The sequence below is a fragment of the Phyllobates terribilis genome, unplaced genomic scaffold, assembly GCF_046119375.1.
Source record: "Phyllobates terribilis strain yellow unplaced genomic scaffold, ASM4611937v1 Scaffold_1__5_contigs__length_1240528914, whole genome shotgun sequence".
NCBI classification, from domain to species: domain Eukaryota; kingdom Metazoa; phylum Chordata; class Amphibia; order Anura; family Dendrobatidae; genus Phyllobates; species Phyllobates terribilis.
Genome location: NW_027362761.1, coordinates 619,383,955 through 619,408,912, shown reverse-complemented (window position 1 = coordinate 619,408,912; position 24,958 = coordinate 619,383,955). Strand labels below are relative to the sequence as shown.

The 24,958-nt window shown below is 46.7% G+C and overlaps 1 protein-coding gene across 1 annotated transcript in view; it reads left to right on the top strand.

Moving 5' to 3' along the window:
* Positions 1-24,168, top strand: part of LOC141154154 (uncharacterized) — a 155,648-nt gene extending 131,480 nt beyond the window's left edge. Inside the window, exons 9-12 of the mRNA XM_073639700.1 lie at positions 5,583-5,674; positions 5,761-5,798; positions 19,363-19,488; positions 20,636-24,168. Of these exons, the coding sequence (XP_073495801.1) occupies positions 5,583-5,674; positions 5,761-5,798; positions 19,363-19,488; positions 20,636-20,752 (373 nt within the window). The 3' untranslated portion in view covers positions 20,753-24,168. The remainder of the gene's footprint in view (positions 1-5,582; positions 5,675-5,760; positions 5,799-19,362; positions 19,489-20,635) is intronic.
* The last annotated feature ends 790 nt before the right edge of the window (positions 24,169-24,958 follow it).

The following is a 24,958-nucleotide window of genomic DNA, read 5'->3' as shown; positions in this document are numbered from 1 at the left end:
AAACAATGTTCCCATTATTAGGAAGTGGGTTTCCCATTGTGTTTGCCTATGCAGTGAATGCAAGGGCTGCCAAAAATTGGGTGGCACTACAATGCCCCTTGGAAGAGATGTAGAGGGCCTCATGAAAAAATGTTCCCAGTATTAGGAAGTGGGTCTCCCATAGTGTTGGCCTATGCAGTGAATGCAAGGGCAGCCAAAAATTGGGAGGCACTCCAATGCCTCTTGGAAGAGACATGGAGGAGGGCCTCATAAAAAAATGTTCCCATTAGAAAGGAGCGGGTCTCCTATACTTGTAATGCCCATGCACTAAGTGTATGGGCTGACAAACATTTACCCCTGGGGGGTATACATGAACATGATGTATAAAAAATTTTTTTTACAAGCATCATAAACACCCTTTAAAAAAATGATGTGGGTGTTGCATCACGGACCACTATTACCCTGGTGATATGGTGGAGGAGGATGAAGATGAGTAGAAGGAGGAGGACAAGAACAATAAGCCAAAATCAGGAAGCGTATACCCATGTGTGGGTGTGAAAAGGTGCATGGGAATACACCTCCTAAAAAAAAGACACTGGATTAGAGTTTATGTTACGCTGCTATCATTCGGTGATGTTGAGAAGTCTGGCCCAATCCAGCCCTTGTTCATTTTTATAAGAGTCAGCCCGTCAGCATTTTCAGTTGACAGGCAGATGCCCTTATCAGTTATAATTCCACCAGTGGCACTAAAATCCCGCTCTGATAAAACGCTAGCGGCAGGGCAGGCCAGGACCTCCAAGGCGTAGAGAGCCAGTTCATTCCACGTATCCAACTAGTCTACCCAATAATTATAATGCACAGAGGAATCACGGAGGACATTGGTACGGTTGGCGAGGTACTCCCTCAACATCTTCTCAAACTTTGCACTCCTTGTGAGAGTACCCCGCACCTCAGGGCCTGTGCAGTATGAGGGTCTGAGAAAACTCTCCCAGAACTTTGACAGTGTTCCCCTGCCTCTGCTGGATTGAAGTTGTGTCTCTCTCGCCTGTACTCCTTGGTTGTCCAACGAATTGTGACCTCTGCCCCCAGCGTTTTCAGATGGGAATTTTTTTAATAGTTCCACAACAAGGGCCTTCTGGTACTGCCCCATTTTTGTAGACCTGTCTGCCTCAGGAATAAGAGATATAAAGTTCTCCTTGCAGCGTGGGTCTAGAAGTGTCACCAACCAGTAATGACTGTCACAAAAAATTTTGAGAACGCGAGGATCATGGGAAAGGCAGCATAACATAAACTCAGCCATGCGTGCCAGACTGCTAGCAGGCAAGACTTCCGTGTCCTCACCAAGAGGACGAGTGACCATGCTCTCCTCCTCCTTCTCCTCTCTGTCCTCTGTCCATTCACGCTAAACAGACCGTATGACAGTTGTGCAGGTAGTACAATCTGTAGCGCATGAAACTAGCTCCTTCTCTTCCTCCTCCTCCTCCTCTTCCTCATTGTCACCCAATCCACATTGGGATGAGATGAGGCTGGGCTGTGTGTAATCACCCTGTATGGTTCCTTGCTCCATCTCATCATGCTCCGCCTGCAATGCATCCTCTTTGATTGTGAGCATAGAGCATTTCAGAAGACAGAGAAATGGGATGGTGACGCTAATTATGGTGTCATCGCCGCTCACCATCTTGGTGGAGTCCTCAAAGTTTTGGAGGATGGTGCATACGTCTGACATCCATGTCCACTCCTGAGGTCTTATTTGTGGAGTCTGAACTGAATACCGACGGCCTTGTTGATGCTGGTACTCAACAACTGCCCTCTTCTGCTCACAAATCCTTCCCAACATCTGCAGTGTAGAGTTCCAATGCGTGGGGACATCATACACCAGTCTCTGAGCCGGAAGCTGCAAATGCTGCTGAAACACGGCAAGGGTGGCAGAAGCTTTGGGTGACTTTTTAAAATGGCACACAGGCAGCGTACTTTAACAAGCAGATCCGGCAGCTCCGGGTAGGATTTGAGAAACCGCTGTACCATGAGGTTACACACATGGGCCAGACATGGTACGTATGTGAGCTCGCCTCACCTCAGAGCCGCCACCAGGTTCCGGCCATTGTCACACACGACCATGCCTGGCTGTAGGTTCATTGGTGTAAGCCACAGATCTGCCTGCTCTTTCAGAGCTGTCCACAACTTTTCCGCATTGTGCGGTTTGTCACCTAAGCATATTAGCTTCAGCACAGCCTGTTGCCGCTTGGCCGAGGCAGTGCTGAAGTGCTTCCAGGAGGCTGAGGAGAATGAAGTGCAGGATCTGTAGACTGTGGGGGCAACCCTGATTGACCTAGGGCCCGCAATCCTTGGCGTCGGGAGGACGTGTTCCGTCCCAAGGTCTGACTGGGTCCCGGCTTCCACTATGTTAAGCCAGTGTGCCTTCAGAGAGATGTACCGTCCCTGCCCACAATCATTTGTCCACGTGTCCGTGGTTATGTGGACTTTCCCAGTAACTGCATTGTTGGGGGCATGGCTAATGTTTTGGGACACATGCTTGTGTAATGCGAGGACGGCACACCAGGAGAAATAGTAGCGGCTGGGGACCGAGTACCGAGGGACGGCCGCCGCCATCAGGTTGCAGAATTCTTCCGTCTCCACGAGCCTAAAAGGCAACATTTCGAGCTCAAGCAGTCGCGAAATGTGTGAATTTAGTAGTGTGGCCTGTGGGGCATTGGCTGTGTATTTGCGCTTACATTCCAATTACTGGGGTATGGACAACTAAACGCTGCACTGGGACAAGGACGTGGACGTGCTTCCTGATGCTGCTACTTGAGAATGTGCAACGACAGGTGCAGGGTAGGAGGCATCTTTGCATGCACCATGGACAGGGGATTGGCTTGCATTCACAACAGCGGAAGAAGCAATGGTGCCACCCGCAGACACTGTTCTTGGACCCTGGGGTTCAGCCTACAAGGCGGGTGCTTTGCTGCCATGTGCCTGATCATGCTGGTGGTGGTCAGGCTGGTTGTTTTGCCACCCCTGCTGATGCTGGCCTGGCAGGTGGTGCAAATGGCCTTTTTGGGGTTATCGGCAGAGTCTTTAAAAAACAACCAGACTCGGGAAGACCTAACAGTCGTACTGGCAACTTCCTTCATGTTGGTGTTACGGGGAACGGTTGCCTGCCTTCTGTATCGGGTCATTCCAGTGCTTCTTCCTGCCTGTTGGTGTGCTCTGCCTCCCTCCCCCTGTGTGCTGCTTTCCTCGCTCTGCATGTCCTCCTGCCAGGTTGGGTCAGTTACTATATCATCCACCACCTCATCTTCCACTTCCGCACCCTGGTCCTCCCCCTGACTTTCTGGCAATTGTCTCATCATCGTCCACCTCTTGTGACACTTTCCCACTGTCGCCTTCGTGTGACCGTGGCTGCTCAAATATTTGGGCATCGCTACATGCGATTTCCTCTTGCCCCGCTTCAAGTGGACCGGGCGAGAGGCCCGAATCTATAAATGGAAAAGTGAGCAGCTCTTCGGAGTGTCCAAGTGTGGGATCAGTTGTCTCTGGGCACTCGGCATCGTGGGAGGAAGGAGGATCAGGGTGAGGAAAATGTGGCCCAGACTCACGGCTACTGAGACTTGACCGTGTGGAAGACAGGGTGGTGGTGGTGGTGGCTAAGTTACTGGAAGCATTATCCGCTATCCAACCAATAACCTTTTCACACTGCTCTGGGTTCAATAGTGATGTGCTGCGGTCCCTTATTAATTGGGACAGGAAGGTCAGGCGAGAAGATGTGGGTGTTTGCTGTGGCACAATTTCGGCTTGCCCACGGCCTTGTCCTCGGCCTCTGCATGCACCATCACCATCACGTCCAGTTCCCCGTCCCTTGCCATGTGCCTTGCCCATTTTAAATGGAGGACAATATCTTTCATGCTCACTATAAATGACTGAATTTGTTGCGAACTTATATGTGATCCGTGTGACGGACAAACCACAGTTTTAAATAGCTGGATTTTTAGCAGAAAAACCGTGTTCTCTGGATTGCTTTTTAAGCAAATAATGAGAATTAAGATCCAAAAAAAAATTATTCCTGGCCCCTGAGACCTGGGCCTATGTCTAGAAATATCCAACAGCAGCTGAAGACAGAACTGGAATGGAGCCTCTTGTGCTATATGCACTCCAGTCTGCTATATACACTGCCTGCCTATATACACTGCCTGCCTGCCTATATACACTGCCTGCCTGATATCTCTGCAGATGGATTAGTCCTCAGAATGACTGTTAGTGCAGATGGATATAGATATATGTTGTGGAATACGTACACTAACTAGAAACAAGCAAATCTCTCCCTTGCTCAGCAGCACCTCTCCCTACACTGTCTGATCTGGAGTGACTGTGACGAGCATGGCGGCGCCGGGTCTGATATAGACCTGATGCCGCTGTGCGGCCAGCCAATCACTGTAATGCCACAACCAACATGGCTACAGCATTACAGTGCATGGCAGGCAATACATGCATGTTCATTGGCTCTCTAAAGAGCGCCAAACATGCAGGGCGGGGACCCGAGCTCCCGCCGAGCAACCCAGTAATACTCGCAGAGCGCCGAGCATGTCGAGCAGTGAGATGGGCAAGCACCGAGCAGCAGCGAGCATGCTCGCTCATCACTACTATTGATCTCCAGAATATGGGACAGATTATTACTATACCTCTGGTGATGTTCTTCAATCTAAAGTTTATGCCTTTCCTTCTTCACGGCATCCTCAGGGGAGATAGGAACAGGAATTGGTAAAGTATAAGATAAATAATAATTTGGAAAATCAGCTCATCCCAACTTTAGTGCAGATCACATCCAGCTAACTCCTGTTATAGGTGACGGGCTAGTCCTTTCCAAACTGTGGTTACAAGTGCATCATTCTTCTTGTGAAAGAGAATCCATCATCACTTTTTTGCTATAGAATCTGAGAGCAGCATGATGTAGGGGCAGAAACCCTGATTCCAGCCATGTGTCACTTACTTGCTTTCTGTAAATGTAGCAGTGGGGTCAGAATACTGAGCCCTGTATAACCTCACCCACACCAATGATTGGCAGCTTCCTGCGTACATTGTCAGCAAGCTGCTAATCAGTGGTGGGGATGGGGCTGGACTGCCTGGCATGTGACACCTAGTACAGTAGTGATAATCTCCTCCTAATAAAACACTGATTGTATTGAAACAACACACATCCTATGAGACACATCCCTGGGATCAGCCTGACTTGCCCTATATTATGCTTCTCTCAGATTACATGGTAAAACCTGCTGACAGATTCGCTTTGAGGTCAGAAGCCCTCCATGGTAGTGTTTTTATACTGTGTTCTCCTCTGGGTTGGGCTGGAGGATTGTGATGATGATGAACTTGTAATCCAAGCTCTCTCTGGTGGTCTGAGATGGTGCAGTCTTCTTCTGATGGCCCAGCACAGTCACTGGTTGTGGAAGCCTTCCTGGAAGGAAATAACTCTAGATTTATCCTCATGGTTCTGGATTAGGATGTCCGACAAGCTCTCATCCCTGTGATGAGCATGCCATACTTTTGGCCATGTAGTCTATATACCTTTCGGTATATTTCTAACCATGTGTCTCCTTCTCCCTCAGTGTTGCCATCTTTGTTCCAGTAACCATCATCCTGTTCCTCCTGGTTCTTCTCGCTGCTTTTCTCCTGTGGAAATATTCTCACTACTTCCAATGTAAGACACTTTCCCCATGTATATAGGTAACCGGCGAGCAGATCATTTCTTCTGTCTGATATTTAATGTTTCCACAATGATCCCAGGTTGGAGGAGACTCGGAGGAAAAGATGATACAGTAAAAGTAAGTTCTTTACGAGATATCCAAAACCTTCTTCACGCGAGTCCTCAGAGTTGGCCTTGTGCACAGGACATCTCCACAATGTCCTGTCAGTGCAGAACAAGAAAACTCTAATTATTTGCAAACAAAAACTGTGGACTAGGAGCTGCCATTGCAGGAATTTTTTCATCATTAACCCTGGCACGCAGTCTCCTGTCCACACGTATAGCTAATTGCATGGCTTCCTGCAAGGTCTCAGGTGCAGGAAATGCAATCAGCAGATCCTTAACCCTTTCACTTAGACCAGCAAGAAAAAAACATTTTAACGCCGAATCATTCCATTTCACTTCTGAGGACCACCTTCTGAAGTGTGTACAATAATTTTCAACATCACCTGACCCCTGATTCAAATGCCTCAGTTCTGTCTCAGCAGATGAGACTCGAGCAGGATCGTCATACAATAGCCCCATAGCAGAAAAAAAATCCTCCACTGACCTAAAACACGGATCATTAGGTTGGAGAGAAAAGGCCCATCCCTGTGGTTTCTTGCGCAAAAGTGACATGATAAACCCAATGCGCTGTGATTCATTCCCAGAGGACCTTGGTCTCAAACGAAAATATAATAAACAAGCATTTTTAAAGGAAAAAAATCTTGTTGTTTACCATAAAAAATATCAGAGAGTCCTACCTTGGGTTCGACAAAATGCGCTCCATAACAGCTACTCACGTGTTGCCGGAGCTCGGACACCTCCAGAGACAATCCCTGCAGGCGTTGAGCCAAATCTTGAACAGAAACCATTCTGATCCCCGCATTTCTTTCCTTAAGGTTTTTGTTTGGGCTGGACTTACTGTTATGATCTGCAACATAAACTAGGGAAAGAAGGGGAGAGCTGTCCCTACAGTAAGACTAAGCTGAGTCCCTACGATGTAGCGGGCGACCTGTTCCTTGTGAACAGACCCACCTTCGTCCTTGGCTAGTCTGAACGAAGACCTATAGAATAAAGGGAGGGGTCCCTAAAAGAACTAAGGACTGGGACAAAAATGGGACACCTAACAGAAGTTGTTGCAGAGCAAAAGATAAACTAACAAAAGTACTAGAGGTCCCAGATGACCAAGCAAGCTAGAGATAGATAGGCACAAAAGCACCTGGCTAGAGAGACAGTCAAAACAACACTGAAGTCCAGCAAAGCCAGAAGGGCGGAGCTGGAATATATAGGAAGATGGTCACGTGACCGCAAAACACAAGATAGAAACAAAAACAAACAGGTGGGTTCTAACAAAAACAAAAACTCTTCAGAGAAGAAATGTCTCCTGAGGACAAAACAAAATCCATCAGCCATAGCCTGAGAGGACATAACCTGGGGGAACTCTTGTAGATGCCTCTGATGCTCCTGGCTGTCAAGGAACGGGGCCCTCTCTTTAGCAGTAGCCATTTACACTGGTCTGTTTGTAGTATATAGATGTTCAGGAGGCCTATCTGGAGGAGCCGAATTGAGAACCACAATGTCATCTACCAGGACCTATAAATTGTAGGTGGTAACGAGGAGGCACCAGGCTCCATATCATTGCAGCCTTTGTTCAGACTGCATGCGGCCAGGGGCAAGTGATAATGGGGAGGAGAAGCCTTCACCACTTAGTGCTGTCCACCATCTTGTCCTTTCCATGTCTGCTCTACATCCTGGCAGTTACCCAGAATCCTCCAGCACTCTTGACTAGGCCCAGGATGTGGCGCTGAACATACTTCTTTTTATGGTTCTTAAAATGTGGACAACACAAAGGCCATTTTTTTTGTTTATTTAACCGCATGTAGTTTTGGCTAAAACTCATTTCTGCTATTGAGTTTCTTTTGTGTTGCACTGTGTATTGATGGCTCCAGAATGAGCTAGCCGAGTATCCATCAGTGAGCTTCTGCTGACGAGAATATGACTTTTATCTTTCTTCTTCTTAGCTCCTATCAGCTTATTTATGACCACATGAAAGATGAGCTGTACTTTGTGGTCATAAATCAACTGAGAAGATAAAAGTAATAAACTCTCTCGTCAGCTCACTGTCAGAGGCTCCATTTACTCGTTCCTCAACCATTGATAGACATTATACAGTTGTGCTCAAAAGTTTACATACCCCGGCAGAATTGTTCCTTTCTTGACTTTGTTTCAGAGAATATGAATGATAACAAAAATCCTTTTCCTCCCCTCATGGTTATTGGTTGGGTGAAGCCATTTATTGTGTTTTCTCTTTTTAAATCTTAATGACAAACAAAAACATCCAAATGACCCTGATCAAAAGTTCACATACCCCAGTTCTTAATACCGTGTATTGCCCCCTCTAACATCAATGACAGCCTGAAGTCTTTTGTGGTAGTTGTGGATGAGGTTCTTTATTTTCTCAGATGGTGAAGCTGCCCATTCTTCTTGGCAAAAAGCCTCCAGTTCCTGTAAATTCCTGGGCTGTCTAGCATGAACTGCGCGCTTGAGATCTTCCCAGAGGGGCTCAATGATATTGAGGTCAGGAGACTGAGATGGCCACTCCAGAACCTTCACTTTGTTCTGCTGTAGCCAATGACAGGTCGACTTGGCCTTGTGTTTTGGATTGTTGTCATGTTGGAACATCCAGGTACGTCTCATGCGCAGCTTCCGGGCTGATGAGTAGTGTTGAGCCACCCCCGTAGTGTTCGAGTTCGGTTCGGTTCGTCGAGCACCTTCGAACACCGTTAAAACCAATGGCAGGCAAACAAAAACACATAGAAACACATAGAAAACACCTTCAAAGGTGTCCAAAAGCTGACAAACTGCTCAGAAGACACAACTAACACATGGAAAAGTGACAAGTACATATAGTCATGCGAAAATAAAAGAGGTGGAGGAGTAAAAGGAGGGGGAGACACAGATATAGGCATGTCATGCCCTTCTAAAATCCAAAAAGTGAGAAGCCGACACGGCCAGTCCGCTCCTGCCCGTGCCACCTCCGTGTCGCCGGGTTTGTGCCAGAGCCGCGGTGAACCCTGACGGCCAGCCCCCCTCTCCCAATACTGGTGCCTGTCCGCTGGTGGGTCGAGCGAGCCCCCCTGTGGTGGAGGCAGCTCTAAGCTTTTTAATTTAAATTGTCTCTCTAATTTGAATGAATACACTTTAAATCCATTTACAAGGATCTATTGGAGGGCAAGTCTCATGCCAGCAGCCGCGGTAATTCCAGCTCCAGTAGCGTCCACTAAAGCTGCTGCAGTTAAAAAGCTTTTATAAGGATCGAGCTCGGCTGTCCACCGCAAGGCATCCTACTGCCAGTCACAGCCCCTATGCCTTGGGGTGCCTCCTGATGCTCTTCACTAAGTATCCCATGGTCCCGAAGCATTTCCTTTGAAAAAATTAAGTGTCTAAACTACAGGTGGTGCAGCTTGCTTAACAGCCGGGATAATCCGCTCACTAGCAGACACTGCTACTAGGCACAAAGTATTTCCTGGGCTAGATGCAGTTAAAAATTTGTAATTAGATACTCTCGTTGGATACTGAGAAAGCATTCCATAGAGTCTCCTGGCACGCCATATATGATTCTCTTAAAAAGCTTGGGGTAGGGGTCTAGGGGACCCTTTTATAGCCAAAATCACGGCCCTGTATCGCAATACGTCACCTAGGCTGAAGATAAATGGAACTGTAGCACCCTGAGGGCTCGGTTGCTACAGACGTATTGCACCTCACCCAGAGGTGTGATATCTCACTCTCAGGTAAGGATGGAGTGTGGATCAGGACCCGACACCTGCATGCATTACACCACATTGCCGTGGGGCAGGGCGACCAATATGCCCCTGAGATGGGCACGACAGTCCCTGTCCCTGGCTGGAGTGGGGGGAGGGAACACTGAGGAAGGGGAACCCTGTAGTGCAGGAGCAGGGAGGAAGCAGTTCCTGGGTGCATTGAGAAGGGAGTATAAAAGGTGGGCACCATCTTAGTTCAGTGCAGAGAAGTCTGAGCAGAAGTGGCAGGGAGCAGGGGCTCTGCATGAGCTCTGCTCCGGAGGCGGGCCTAGTAACAGAGGCCCAGGCCTGGAAGAGGGAGAAGGAAGGAAGAGGAGCGGAGAAGGCTCCAGGAACGAGGAATGAAGGGATCCCAGGGGTGCGGACGGGCGAGTCGCCACCGCACGCCCGAATCCACCTGCGTGGAGGGGTCAGGCCAAAGGGGGAGACCGGTCCCCGAACTAGTGGAGGCAGGAAACGACCCTCAGCTAGAAACCGGAGGCTCTGACATTTTATGTGGCGCAGCCCCTCGCTACACCCGCTAGGAAGGCACCACATAGGGTCAGGGAAACTGGCGCCAAGTTTACCAAGAGGAGGCCCGAGGCAGCCGGACAGAAGTGTTGGTAAGAAAGGCCAGACAAAGGACACACAAAGGGGGTCCTGTGAAGTGCTCCAAAGTTATCTGGGAGTTGTCTGAGCCCCTCACCTGGTGAGCACAGTACGACGTGGGCAGCCGTTACCTGCAGACGTGGTCTGGATAATAAGAACTGTGAGTAAAGGCCCTGAACTGCATCACTGACTCCGTGTCGTTACTGCTGCTGCCCTGCACCATCACCCCCATCCTCCGCATACACTGCCCTGAGGCTATACTCCTCCCGTGGGGAGTTATGCTACGCTCTGCTGCACCCACAACACCAGCCTCAGTGGTCTGCCCTGCAGCGGCGGTTCACTCTGACCGCAATCCACGGGTGGCGTAGTCGGACATTTAAACATGAAAACCACATAAATAGTTCCGCCACTGGTTTGACCGCCCTGAGCCACGGAACTGGGTCGCCGCCACGAAGACTACAACCACCAGCATCCACCAAAAAGGGTCCGGCTCCGGGTGTCCCAAGGCCCAGGGGGTGCGTCAGAACATTTTCATCACCTTTCACAATCACCAATGGGACAAGGCAGTGATGTCCTCTGTCCCCTCTCTTATACATCCTAGTGACGGAGCACCTGCTCTCATCAATTCGCCATAACCCCAATATTAGGTGGATTGAGGTGGGAGGCACCGAGTACAAGTGCTCTCTATTTGCTGATGATGTCCTAGTATATATCACTCAATCACATATATCCATCCCTGCTGTTATGGCTGAAATAGATCACTTTGTTACATGGTCAAATTTTAAAATCAATGCAGCGAAGTCTGAGGCCCTCGATGTCTCCCTCCCCAAATCCATATAGGAGTCCATCCAGTCCAACTTTCCCTTTGCCTGGCCCTCACAGGGTATCAAATACTTAGGAATTCCTATTCATAGAGACCTCTCCCATCTATGTTATCTTAATTTTGGGCCCTTTATTGAACAACTCCATACAGACCACGGTTGGCAAGTTAGAACTGTAAGATTCACTACGTGAACCACTGGTGTTTTGTGGAAAAGCACATGTACACTGTGTTCCAAATTATTATACAAAAAGTGTTTAGGAGTGATAAGGGAAGAATTTGTTTGTTTGTCAGTTAAACTCATTGATGGTGATGTGTGTCAGGGCTCTTTATATCACTGTAAGCAATTGCAGACACCTGTGCTAATTAGTTTGGCAGGTGTGTCCAATGAAAGGCAAGACTACTTAAGAAGGCTGTCTCACATTATTAAGCAGCCTACATTTTCTGCCAAAATGGGAAAGAAAAAGGATGTGTCGGCTGCTGAGAAGCAACAAATTGTGGAGTGTTTAGGTCAAGGCATGAATACAATCAACATTGTGCGATGATCAGGATGAAGTGTCTTGGCAATCAAGAAGTATGTAGCTGATTCACAGTACACACGTGTGCGTGCTGATAAGGGCAAATTGAGGACTCTTTCCTACAGGCAATTACGTCAGGTTGAAAGAGCAGCGGCAAAAAAGCCTTGTCATAGCAGCAGACAAGTTTTTGAAGCTGCTTGTGCCTCCAACGTCCCCCGAACAACAAGATGCAGGGTCCTTCAGAGGTTTGCAGCTGTGCATGCGCCATCCTGTCGACCTCCTCTATCCACTTCACACAAGCAGAAACGGCTCCAGTGGGCCAAACATTACATGAAGACTGATTTCAAAACTGTTTTGTTCACGGATGAGTGCCGTGCAGCGCTCGATGGTCCAGATGGATGGAGTGGAGGATGGCTGGTTGATGGACACCCCACGCAAACACGGCTACAGCGCCAACAAGGAGGAGGTGGAGTAATGTTTTGGGCTGGAATCATGGGGAGAGAGATTGTCGGCCCCTTTAGGATCCCTGAATGCGCTAAAGATGAACTCCATAATGTATGTGGATTTTCTCAAACAGCACTTCCTGCCATGGTTCAAGAAGAAGAACCGTGTATTTCACAGCAAGATCATTTTTCTGCATGATAATGCACCATCTCATGCTGCACATAAAACATCTGCATCTCTGGCTGATATGGGCATAAAAGGGGACAAACTTATGGTGTGACCCCCATGCTACCCTGACCTCTACCCCATTCAGAACCTTTGGAGCATCATTAAAAGGAGTGTCTATGATGGCGGGAGGCAGTTCACATCTAAGCAACAGCTCTGGGAGGGTATTCTGTCCTCATGCAAAACAATTGAAGCAGAAACCATCCAAAACCTGACAAATTCAATGGACGAGAGAGTTCAGAAGCTCCTTTCGAACAAGGGGTCCTATGTGAAGATGTAACATCACCTAGAATAAAGTTTTGAGTTGAAAACTGTTTGATTTCAGTTTCTAACAACCTGCTAATGCTTATAATTTCAAAAATGACCATTTTTTTGGTCTTTATTAAAATGAAAAGGTTGATCGAAAAGTTTGGGGGATCTAAGAGTGTGGCAACCCAGTAGTCATGATTACTTCGAATTCTGACAATATGAGGGTCATGCTGCAGGTAGTGCAGCAAGAAGGCACTTATGTGCCTTGCGCATCTCGGAGCCCCAAAATTATTTTCCGGGCTAGATGCAGCTAAAAATTATTTTTAATTTTAAATCTGGTGAAGCTTATTATAGATGGCCTAATAGGATCAGTGCTGCACACTGCTACAAAGCCCAAATTATTTTCCAGTCAAGATACAGATAAACATGATTAGTAATTTGAAAGCTTAAAACGGTTGGTAGGGTGATTTTAACCAATCATCAAGCTTTTACTCTCCCCAGGATGACACAGGGGTAGAAAAGTCGTTTCGGATCCATGATTTGTTCATCTTTATGAACGTGAGTCTGTCTACATTATCAGTGGAGAGCCGTGTGCGCTTATCTGTCAGCACACCAACAGCAGCGCTGAACACACGTTCAGACAGAACGCTGGCTGCGGGGCATGACAAGATCTCCAAGGCGTAAGTGGCTAGCTCCGGCCATTTATCCAGATTGGAAGCCCAAAAAGAGCAAGGGTCCAGTGACACAGTCGTGGCTTCAATGTTTACTTGGAGATACTCCTGTACCATCGTCTCTAGGCGTTGACTATGTGTCAGACTTCTTGTCTCCTGTGGCCTTGCAAAGGATGGGCTAAAAAAGTGGTGAAATGATTCCGCAAAATTGATGTTACCAGCAGATACTGTGGTTCTGTTACGGTTTGAGTGCTGAACACTTGACGGTCCCACGGTTGGCAAGTTGGAACTGTGAGATTCACTACGTGCACCACTGGTATTTTGTGGAAAAGCACATGTAAGATTCTGCAACAGTCTCTGCTGATACTCCTGCATGCGTGCATCCCTTTCTATGGCAGGAATAATTTCTGCAAATTTACTTTTGTACCGGGGATCTAACAGTGTGGCAACCCAGTAGTCAGGATTATTTCTAATTCTCACAATTCGAGGGTCATGTTGCAGGTAGTGCAGCAAGAAGGCACTCATGTGTGTTGCGCATCCAGGAGCACCAAGTCCCTGTTGTGTTGGTGGCGAGGTAACAATCATGCTTCCTTCCTCTGTCCTCTCCCCCCAACCTCGCACAACAGAAATGTGATCAAGGTCTCCCTCATCTGATGAGTCTTCCATCAGTTCGTCCTCCACTTCTTCCTGGGCTCCTGCACCTTCCCCACTAGTTTGGCTGCTACCATGCGCCCTGGTAAAACCATCTCCCCCACCCTCACATGCCTGCCGCCTTGGTGCTGCCGACCGTCTGGACCTTGCAGATGTTAGCCCTTCCGCATACAACTCCTCCTCCTCTACTTCCTCCACCTCCTCTTGTGCCACCACCTGACTCCGAATTCTGTTTAACATGTGCTCCAGCATGTAAATCACCGGAATAGTCATGCTGATAATGGCATCGTCAGCACTAAACATCTTCGTCGCCATTTCAAAACTGTGCAGAAGGGTGCATAGGTCCCTGATCTGAGACCACTCCTCCAGCGTGATTTGCCCCACCTCTGAATCTCGTTGGCCCAGGCTATACGTCAGAACGTATTGCACCAGGGCTTGTCGGTGCTGCCACAGTCGCTGTAACATGTGCAGAGTTGAATTCCACCGGGTAGGCACATCGCATTTTAGCCGGTGAAGTGGCAGGCCCAACGACTTCTGTAGAGATGTAAGTCGCTGAGCTGCGGGATGCGAACGGCGGAAGTGAGCACACAGCGACCGTGCCCTCTGCAGAAGGCCATCTAGTCTGGGATAGTGGGCTAAAAATTGCTGGACAACCAGGTTCAACACGTGAGCCATACAAGGCACGTGTGTGACATTGCCCCGGCGAAGGGCCGCACCCAGGTTTGCAGCATTGTCGCACACGGCCTTCCCTGGTTTCAGGTCCAGTGGAGACAACCATTCATGAAATTGGTTCTCCAGAGCTGACCACAACTCCTCAGCTGTGTGACTCACATTTCCCAGACATTTCAATGTAAAAACCGCCTGATGACGTTGAGCCCTACTGCCAGCATAGTAAGGAGGTGTGCAGGATCCCTTCTGCGCAGTTAGAAAGCTTGTGGCATGACCAGACAGGCTTTGGGTGCAGGTGGAAGACCGAGAGGAGGTTGAGGAGGCAGAAGCAGTGGAGGAACTTTGACATAAAGAGGATTGACGCACAACTCGTGGGGACGGCAAGACTTGGACAGCAGCCCCTTGTCCTGCTGTCACCATAGTTACCCAGTGCCCAGTCAGCGACATGTAACGCCCCTGTCCATGCCTACTCGTCCAAGTGTCTGTGGTGAAATGCACCCTGTCACACACAGAGTTTCTCAAAGAAGCGGTGATGTTGTGTGCGACATGCTGGTGGAGCGCAGGCACACCTTTCTTTGAGAAGTAGTGCCGACTGGGCATCTGGTACTGGGGCACTGCGACGGACATAAGGTCTCGAAAATCCTCTGTGTCCACCAGGCGGAAAGGCAGCATTTCTGTAGCCAAGAGCTTGCAGATGGTGAAATTCAACCTCTTAGCTTTCTCATGGCTAGGAGGAAATGGTCTTTTACTTGTCCACATCTGAGGGACCGAGGGCTGGCTATTGTGCTTAGACGGGGTTGATAAGGGTGTCCCCGGCAAACTGCCGGTCTGTGAGGAAGATGCAGGCGGACATGTTAGGTTGCCTTGATCCAAAGGTGGTGCTATCGATGTCGGACAGCGCTCAACACCAGCTGGTGTTACCACCTCCAAAGAAAATGATGACCTGCCAATCACGCTGGCTGTTGCGGGTAAAGAGGTGGCAGGTCTGCGCCCCAAAACAGGTGTGACTGCTGTCCCCCCAGTCACAGAGGATGAAGAGGCCGCGGATGCACAAGATATGGCAGACGGTGATTGGCCCGGCCGGCTAGGCCGCATTGTAGCACACTGAGCTTCCCACTGCAACTTATGCTTCATGTCCATGTGCCGGTTCATGCATGAAGTACTCAAACTATGTATTTTTTGGCCTCTACTTAGCTTTTGCTGACAAATGTTACAGATAACACGAGTTGGGTCATCTTTATCGATCTGAAAAAATGCCCAGGCTATGCAAGGCTTAGCACCCATGCGACCTGAAGAGCCACCACGACTTGTGGTGAGAGGCAGAGTTGTGTTTGAGGATGGAGTTGTTGACGTGCTTCCAGTACTACGTCTCTGTCCAGGAAGGCGCAACCTGACCTCGTCGTCACTAGCATCTTCCTCCACCTCCTCTGCTGACCTCATCTCTTGGCTGACTGTGGGTTGACAGTAAGTGGGATCTCCGACCTCATCATCATCACCCTGTGCGTTATCACACCCGTCGTCCTCAGAGCCAACCTGTTCCTGCCCTGACAAAAAACTAAAGTTGTCGCTCCAATCAGGTATTTGAGTCTTATCATCGTCTTCCTCATTGTCTCCACCAACAGGAGTTACAGTTTGGGAATGAGGGTCTACATTATGGTCAGAACCTTCTGCGTCTGGTCCTGGATCCGACTCATAAAGATTCTGCGCATCAGTGCAGATCATTTCCTCGTCTGGATTCACAGAAGTGCTGGAGTCGACCTCTGATTCCCAGGCTATAGTATGAGTAAACAGCTCTGCAGACTCAACCATCTGTTCTACCTCATACTCAGACGGGCAGCTGGAGATTTGGGAGCTGTGAGGAAGCAAGTGCGATTGGGGTGACACCTTTGAGGACTGGAGTATTTGTGATGTTGAAGTTGATGTGGAGGAGAGCCCACTTAAAGGAGCACTTGATATCCGTTGAAGCACCTGCTGTTTTTGTGCCTCATCTGGAATTTGTAGCGATTGGCGTGGCCGTAAGAAAGGGATCTTATCACATTGTCCGCTAAAAGAAGTAGACATTTTAGTTTGGCTGGAAGATGGTCTTTCTTCTGCAGATGTTACTGTTGCTTTAACACCTACCCCACGGACACAACCTTTTTTCCCCTTCCCAACACGCCTATTCCCCTTTCCACCAGCAGCAGGCCTTTTTCCACTCATTTTGGTGGTTAACTAATTCACAACTCTGGAGTTGTTTGCACAAAAAAACAATGGATGGGAACCGAGCAGAGCTGAGTGGCCAAACTGTGGTATTAGGCCAAAACTATTGGCTGGGTTAGATGCAGAAAAAAATTATTTTTAATTTGCAACCTGATGGAGGTCAGTATAGATGGACTAATACAAATAGTCCCACACACTGCTAGAAGCCCAAATATTTTTTCAGAGCTAGATGCAGAAAAAAATTATTTTTAATTTGCAACCTGATGGAGGTCAGTATAGATGGACTAATAGAACAAGTCCCACACACAGCTAGAAGCCCAAATATTTTTTCAGAGGTACTGTAGATGCAGATAAAAATTATTTTTAATTTGCAACCTGATGGAGGTCAGTATAGATGGACTAATAGACCAAGTCCCACACACTGCTAGAAGCCCAAATATTTTTTCAGAGCTAAATGAAGAAAAAAATTATTTTTAATTTGCAACCTGATGGAGGTCAGTATAGATGGACTAATAGACCAAGTCCCACACACTGCTAGAAGCCCAAATATTTTTTCAGAGCTAGATGCAGAAAAAAATTATATTCTGTTTGCAACCTGATGGAGGTCAGTATAGATGGACTAATAGAATGATGCTATGCCCAAAAGATTTTACTTCACTAGGTGCAGTAAAAAAATTGGTATTCTATACACAGGTGGTATATCTTGCAACACAGATAGGCTACTCCACTAACTAACACACTCTGCAATAGGCCAAAAAGGATTAGCTTTGCTGGATTCAGCCAAATGCTGTGAAAAAAACTTGCACAGCACTGGCACAGACCTGCCTGGCAAAAACTGATAGGAACTGATGTAACCTAGTCCTGAAAAGGACTGCAATTACAATTAGTCTTTACTCCCACAATCTATCTATTTAAGAGCACAGACCTGCCTGATAAAAGTCGTAGGAAATGCTGTAACCTAGTCCTTAAAAGGACTGCAATCACAACTATTCCCTACTCCCAAGCTATCTGTATATTTGTGCGAAAATTGGCTTGAAATTAACAAGGTATAGCGCACACAGCAACAGCGGTGCCGTCTAACACGCAGCTGCAGCAGTGAGAAAATGGTGGCGACGGGGAAAATGGCTGGGTCTTATAGGGCAAGGACATGTGACATACACTGCCAATCACACATGCCCTTGCTTGTGTGAAAAAAAGCACTTCGCTCCGTGTGTGCGCTGCTGATAGGCTGACAGATTGCACCTCCCCACTGTAAATGCGGGAAAGAGAAAAAAAAATGGAGATCTTCATTGTTCCTGCAGAGATCCATCCCCTGCCCCTCCCCCCGCCCCGCTGTACACTCAAACTGCGTATTAACATTAATTTTCATCATTACTGAGAAAAAATCCAGTTATGATTTTGGTGCACGAACAGTTATCGAACATAACCTCGAACAGCCGAATTTTTCTCAAATCGTTCGTGTTCGCCGAAAGGCTCGAACACCGCCCAAAACAGCTCGAATTTGAGATTGGCGAACAGTTCGAGTAGAACAACGCTCATCTCTACTGATGAGAGCAAATTTGCTTCCAGTATTTGCTGATAACGTGCTGCATTTATCTTTCCTTCAACTTTAACCAAGTTTCCTGTGCCTTTGTAGGTCACACATCCATAAAACATCAGCGATCCACCTCCGCGCTTTACTGTAGGAATGGTGTTCCTTTCATCATAGGCCATGTTGACCTCTCTCCAAATGTAACATTAATAATTGTGGCTAAAAAGTTCAATTTTGGTCTCATCACTCCAAATTACCTTGTTCCAGGAGTTTTGAGGCTTGTCTCTGTGCTGTTTGGCGTATTGTAGGTGAGATACTTTGTGGCATTTGCACAGTAATGGCTTTCTTCTGGCGACTTGACCATGCAGCCCATTTTTCTTCAAGTGCCTCCTTATTGTGCATCTTGAAACAGCCACACCGCTAGTTTTCAGAGAGTCCTGAATTTCAGCTGATGTTATTTGTGGGTTTTTCTTTGCATCCCGAACAATTTTTCTGGCAGTTGTGGCCAAAATTTTTGTTGGTCTACCTGACCGTGGTTTGGTTTTTACAGAGCTCCTTATTTTCCATTTTTAATCACAGTTTGAACGCTGCTGACTGGCATTATTAATTCCTTAGATATTTTTTTTGTATCCCTTTACTGTGTTATACAGTTCAACTACCTTTTTCCGTAGATCCGTTGACAATTCTTTTGCTTTCCCCATGACTCACAATCCAGAAACGTCAGTGGCTGGATGAAAGATGCAAGAGTCTGTCTGGATCCCAGAAACTCACTCAGCTTTTATGCACACACACTGATTACAAGCAAAAATGTCACAGGTGAGGATGTTACCTTTAGTGGCCATTCAAACCCATTTGTGTCAAATTCTGTGCATGTTATCAGGTGAAAAATCACCAGGGTATGTGAACTTGATCAGGGTCATTTGGATGTTTTTGGTTGTCATTAAGACTTACAAAGAGAAAACACAGTAGATTGACAATAAATGGCTTCACCCAACCAATAACCATGAGCGGAGAAAAAGGTTTAATGTTATCATTCATTTTCTCTGAAACAAGGCCAAGAAAGGAAAAATTCTGCCGGGGTATGTAAACTTTTGAGCACAACTGTATAAGGCAAAAAAGGCTAAATATTTTCATGAAACTTAATTGCAAAAATTTTTGATACAAAATTACCTGCATTTAAGTAAGAATGAAATGCCCGGAAGGAGTCTGCGCCCTGTAGAGTCTTGCTCTGTTTGTAATGAGTCTTATTCTTATTTTTTTTGTCACGCTTGAAAGATGAAGTCTGAGAATAATGAAGTTGCCATCCGTCCCCCGGTCAGTCATCTACCGGGCAGTGAAGACCAAGCGCAGCTCCCACCAACTGGACACTTCTACCAGGAGATCTCTGATGTTCGCATGGAGGTAAGATCTCAGCAGCGTGGTATCATCTTCAGATGGTTGCAGGGTAGAGAATCCCTAAATCTCAGCCACATTGATGATCTCGAGAGGTGGTAGAAAAGGATATGTGCAGGATGGAGGCAAATTTACCAGTTAAGAGCCCATATTTACCAGAATACTGTTTGGTAACCATCAAAAATAGACCAGTTTTGACTTCGAAGAGTGTCCGTCTTTTTCTGCAGGTCAGTCAATAAACTCAGGCATCTTATGCCTAATGGGAATCCAGCAAGTTCTCAGACCTGGCAGTTATAAACTAGCTATAGGGTAATCTTGGTCATCATTATGACCAGATGTGAAAAATTAGGGTGTGGCCGGCACACCCTGTGTCGTATCTCGCCCTCTAGGGTCCAGCACACAAGCGGTAAGTTAAGGGAATCTGTGAGTAGGAACCGGGAGCGGGGTGGATCCTGGTGTCTGGTCTCCAAAATTATTTTAAGGGTCTGGAACAATTTTATGCTGTAGTTAGGTGTCTGAATTTATTCTGAGATTTAGGGCCTGTTCAGCTGCGCCCTTTTATTATTTTAATTTTTGCCTTTTTTAATCTCTATTTTAGGTGACTGCCTGTAGTTTTTTTGTCTTTTTTCTATAATTGCCATTCTGGGCGCAGTTTGAGGGTTTTCAGATACTTTTGGCTGATTTGTGATTTAAAAAGTTGCAAGATTTTTGCTCTAATGTTCTCCATCCCCTGGATGTGATTTTATGTACATTAGGAATTTTTTGCTCAAGTTTTGTGACTTTTTAGCAGAATATGCACTTTTTGATTTTGCGCAAAAAATCATCAACAAATATCACAACATAAAATTAGATAAATAATTTAAAAAAAATGCAAATGATGAATCAGGCCTTGATTCTGGGTTTTGATGCCTTCCCTGCCCCTGCCCTGTATTTCCTACATGTAAGACTGCTAATGTGCATGGTAGCGAGCATTGTGAATCTGCACCCCAAGCATCACGTGATCCATTGTTAGGAGCTGTTGCTTCACAGATCTCTGCTGGGATCGTCAATCATCTGATCGTGATGAGAGTTGTGTCCTATCCTGACATGGATAGAAACGCAGGAGTGACTCCGTCTCCTACTGCAGACAATTGATAGGTGATATTTTTGATTCCAGGAGCCTGGTCCAGATGCATCGTACTCTACTGTTGGGTTTCCATATCATGATCAGAAGGCGGCAGACAAGCAACCACCAGATGGACAATATAGTCTACTAGGGTTATCCAGCCAGTGATCCCTGCAAATAATGAGACATTCTGCATATTATCCAGGGTTATAGTCTCACCAAAGGGTTTACATTATCAAATGCTTGACATCATATGCTGTAGTGATTATTAGGCTGTAAGAAAAAAGGACTGTGAATGGTATTGGGGAACTACAGACTGTATTATACTCCAGAGCTGTACTCGATATTCTAAAACCCATTCTAATTGTCCCCTTTTCTTCTCCTTGCCCTCTTTCATCTTCTACTTGTCTCCTATATTTATTGCCCCCTCTTTTCTTCTCATTGTTTCCTCTTCTTTTCCTTGTCCCCTATTGTCTTCTCCTTGTCCCCTTGAACTTTGCTTGTCTCTTCTTGTCTTCCTCTTGTCTCTTCTTGTCTTCCCCCTGTCTCTTCTTGTCTTCCTCTTGTCTCCTCTCGTCTTCCTCCTGTCTCCTCTCGTCTTCCCCTTGTCTCTTCCCGTCTTCCCCTTGTCTCTTCTTGTCTTCCCCTTGTCTCCTCTTGTCTTCCCCTTGTCTCTTCTTGTCTTCCCCTTGTCTCTTCTGGTCTTCCCCTTGTCTCTTCTGGTCTTCCCCTTGTCTCCTCTCGTCTTCCCCTTGACTCCTCTTGTCTTCTCAGCCTCCTCTTTTACTCTACTCACATCTTTTCCGCTCATCCTCTCCTTTTCTTCTCTTTGACTCTTTTTGTGGTTCTGACTCTTTTACGTGTCTTCTCTTGTCTTCTTTTTATCTCCTCTCATCTTCGCCTTGTCTCTTTTCATCTTCCCCTTGTTTATTCTTGTCTTCTCAGTGTCGCCTCTTCTTTTCCTTGTCCCCTATTGTCTTCTCCTTGTCCCCTTGACCTTTGCTTGTCTCTTCTTGTCTTCCCCTTGTCTCTTCTTGTCTTCCCCTTGTCTCCTCTCATCTTCCCCTTGTCTCCTCTTGTCTTCTCAGCCTCCTTTTTTACTCTTCTCACATCTTTTCCTCTCATCCTCTCCTTTTCTTCTCCTTGACTCTTTTTGTCATTCTGACTCTTTTTTACGTGTCTTCTCTTGTCTTCTTTTTATCTCCTCTCATCTTCGCCTTGTCTCTTTTCGTCTTCCCCTTGTTTATTCTTGTCTTCTCAGTGTCGCCTCTTCTTTTCCTTATCCCCTCTTGTCTTCTCATCCTCTCCTTTCGTCTTCTCCTTGATCACTTTTGTCTTCTTCTCCTATCCTTTATTCTACTCACCTCTTTTCTTCTCCTCCTTTCTTTCTTTCCTTGACTCTTTTCTTCTTCCTAGCTTTTCTTGTCTTTTCCATATCTTCTCCTGTCTTCTTTTAATCTCCTCTCCTCTTCCCCTTGTTTACTCTTGTCTTCTCAGCCTCCACTTTTATTCTGCGCCTCTCCTCTTTTCTTCTGTGTCCTCTCCTCTTTTCCTTATCGCGTCTCGTTTCCTCCTTGTCTCCTCTTTTTTTCTTATCTCATTGCCTGTCTTTCTTGTTTTCTTTCTTCCTCTTTCATTATCTCTCCTTCCCTTTCTGATCCCAATACTGTAAACCTAGAGGATCTGAACGATCACTGATCTCTGAGTGCCTGAACGTCTTCACTTCAGAGACAAGTAGGTGAATAGCCCCAACTGCCGAAGTCTTAGTCCACACATCCACAGTGTAACAAAATATAATTCTGCTTTCCTGCTGCTGCCACAAGGGGGAGCTCTATGAATAGGAAATTATACAGCTGTTGACTGATTATACAATACAAATTGCATCTCTCATTACACAGATTTCTAATATTTGCATAAAAATCAACATCAGAATAATGTGTAATCATTTATGACAGTTTTACTCATTTTCTACCCACCTCCTCAGTGTCTCTCTTCCCTGCTGCTGCGGTAATCTCTCACTGCTCAATATAAGCTGTCAGTCAGACATGTTGGGCAGAAACTCATTAGTACAGTAAATCCATCAGCGGAGAGCGCCCCTAGTGGTGGTAGGAGACTTCAGCTTTCACTTGGATGTTCTGGTTTCCAGAAATGATCAGAGTCTTCTTGTTGCCAGGAGATGCCTCCTGTGTAGCCCGGCACTGGACCCTACTATAGATGTAAGGGAAGGTGGACATTATGAGCACCATATACAGGTCACAGGGATAATCGTGATTCTGGAAAGACATTAATGTCGGGTCGGTCCTCGCTCTTCTAGCTGTAAGGACTAGACGTCGCTGTAAAGGTTCCTACGTGGACCGGTAGTTTCTTCTCATTGGGTCCTGGAAATGATTTCTTTTAACGTCATAACCTTGAGGTGATGAAGACTTCGCTGAACACCAAAAGCTGCAACCACGGATTGGATACATACAAGAGACCAGCGGTGGTTGTCAGAGGTCGTCCGCGGCTGGACAGCCCCTTCTTAACTGCTGGAGTCCCCCACATAAAATAAAATACCCATACTCACCTCATGGACTGCTGCTGATTCAGTGATGTTAGTGCTGTCTCTCCCAGTGCTCCGCTTACATTGTATTTCCACGTGACCACTGCAGACAATCAGTGGCTGCTGAGCAGCTGTAGCCATTCAGCAATCCACAATGGACGTCTGCTCTGATGGAATAGCGAGGACTGCAGCCGATCAGTGACCGCTAGAGATGAGCGAATCTGTTCAAGGTAGATTAAATTCACCTCAAAATGTAGAAAACAATCGGATTCCCTTGAATTCATTCTGCTTTTTGCGAATTCAGGAAAGAAGCGTCCTCACCGCTCACTTGTCCCGCTGCCACAGCCCCCCGCTAGTCCTCCATGCATCGTCTTCCACCGTCTTCAGCTCTTCTATCATGGTCACTCGGCGCTGAGTTCTCAGATGTCCTTATTCACGTTGCCCGAGGGGCTGATTATCATTTGTCGCTTCGTGGCGTCTGAGGCTCACTTGTCTCCAGAAGCCGAGGGAAAATAATGGAAAAGCTAAGGAGGAACCAGATGGGGGGCTTCTACGGTGGGCCGGCGGAGTGATGAGGTGAGTATTATTTGCCCCATGTTTTTTGTGCCCTGGGGTCTAGGGAGATTTTGGAGCATCATAAGGAACATTCATCTAGTTTCAAATGACTTCAATGGAAAAATAATTTTCTCCCAAATTTGAGCAAAATTCTGAATTTGCATTTTGGTTGGTTTCCTCATCACGAGCAGCCGCTGATTGTCTGCAGCGGTCATGTGATATGAGATTACAATGTCACGTGACCTTCGGCAGCGGCAGCACATCATCTGCTTACCCTGGGCAACGTGCTGCTGAGAGTGATGATGTTGATGCCACCATGAACCTGATGGTCGGCTGTGTTGCCCGTTGGCCCGATGGTTGCCGGTATGTGTACGCCATCGTTGTGGTGACTCCAGAGCTCCAGTTATCAGCTCGTCTACATGAGACATTCAGGTTTTTGTTTTTTTTTCCTTTTCTTGTTCGCACCATTATACTATCTGTCATTTGTTATCTGTCTTGTTGTATGAATTAATTATTGTGACTGTTTTCATCATATTAAACCACATTTAATAACCTTAGTAATGGCAGTTTGGGGGCTTTTTATTTATTAATTTAATGGTCTTCAGTTCGGTCTTGAGCCATGGCGACTTGATGGATGAACGCTCTGTAGGAAGATCGATCTTGTACAAGTCTAGAGAGGTCACCAGGGTCTTCTCCACCGTTATCTTGATTATATCAAGCCATCGGGTTGCTGGTCTTCCTCTTCGCCTTGTTCTTCTATTCTTCAGACCATGATGTCCTTCTCCAGTGATTGCTCCAAAGTAGGCAGATCGTAGCTTGGTGATCCTTGCTTCCAGTGACATGTCTGCCTTGGTTGGTTCTTCTTGCCATCCATGGTGTTGATAACCTCCTTCTCCAGCACTACATTATGAAGGCGTCGATTCTTCTTCTTTCTTGTTTTTTTATCTTCCAGGTTTCGCATCCGTATGTTATCATAGAAAAGACCAGACTATGTACGAGCCTCGTCTTCATCACCAGTGAAATGTTCCTTGGTTTGAAGACCTTGTCCGGTGACTTCAGTGTTGATTTGCCCATAGCTCTTCTCCTATTGACTCCTATTCTGAGGGATCATTGAGCCGAGTAGGTTGAAATCCTTTACAACATCCATCTGAAACATGTCCCGGTCGTACCTGGCAGTATGAATATCATTGCCTTTTCCATATTGAGCAACAGTCCCATGTTGGAACTTCCCATCTTGACTCTCCATAATAAGTCCTTCATTCCATCTACGCTTGTTGCTA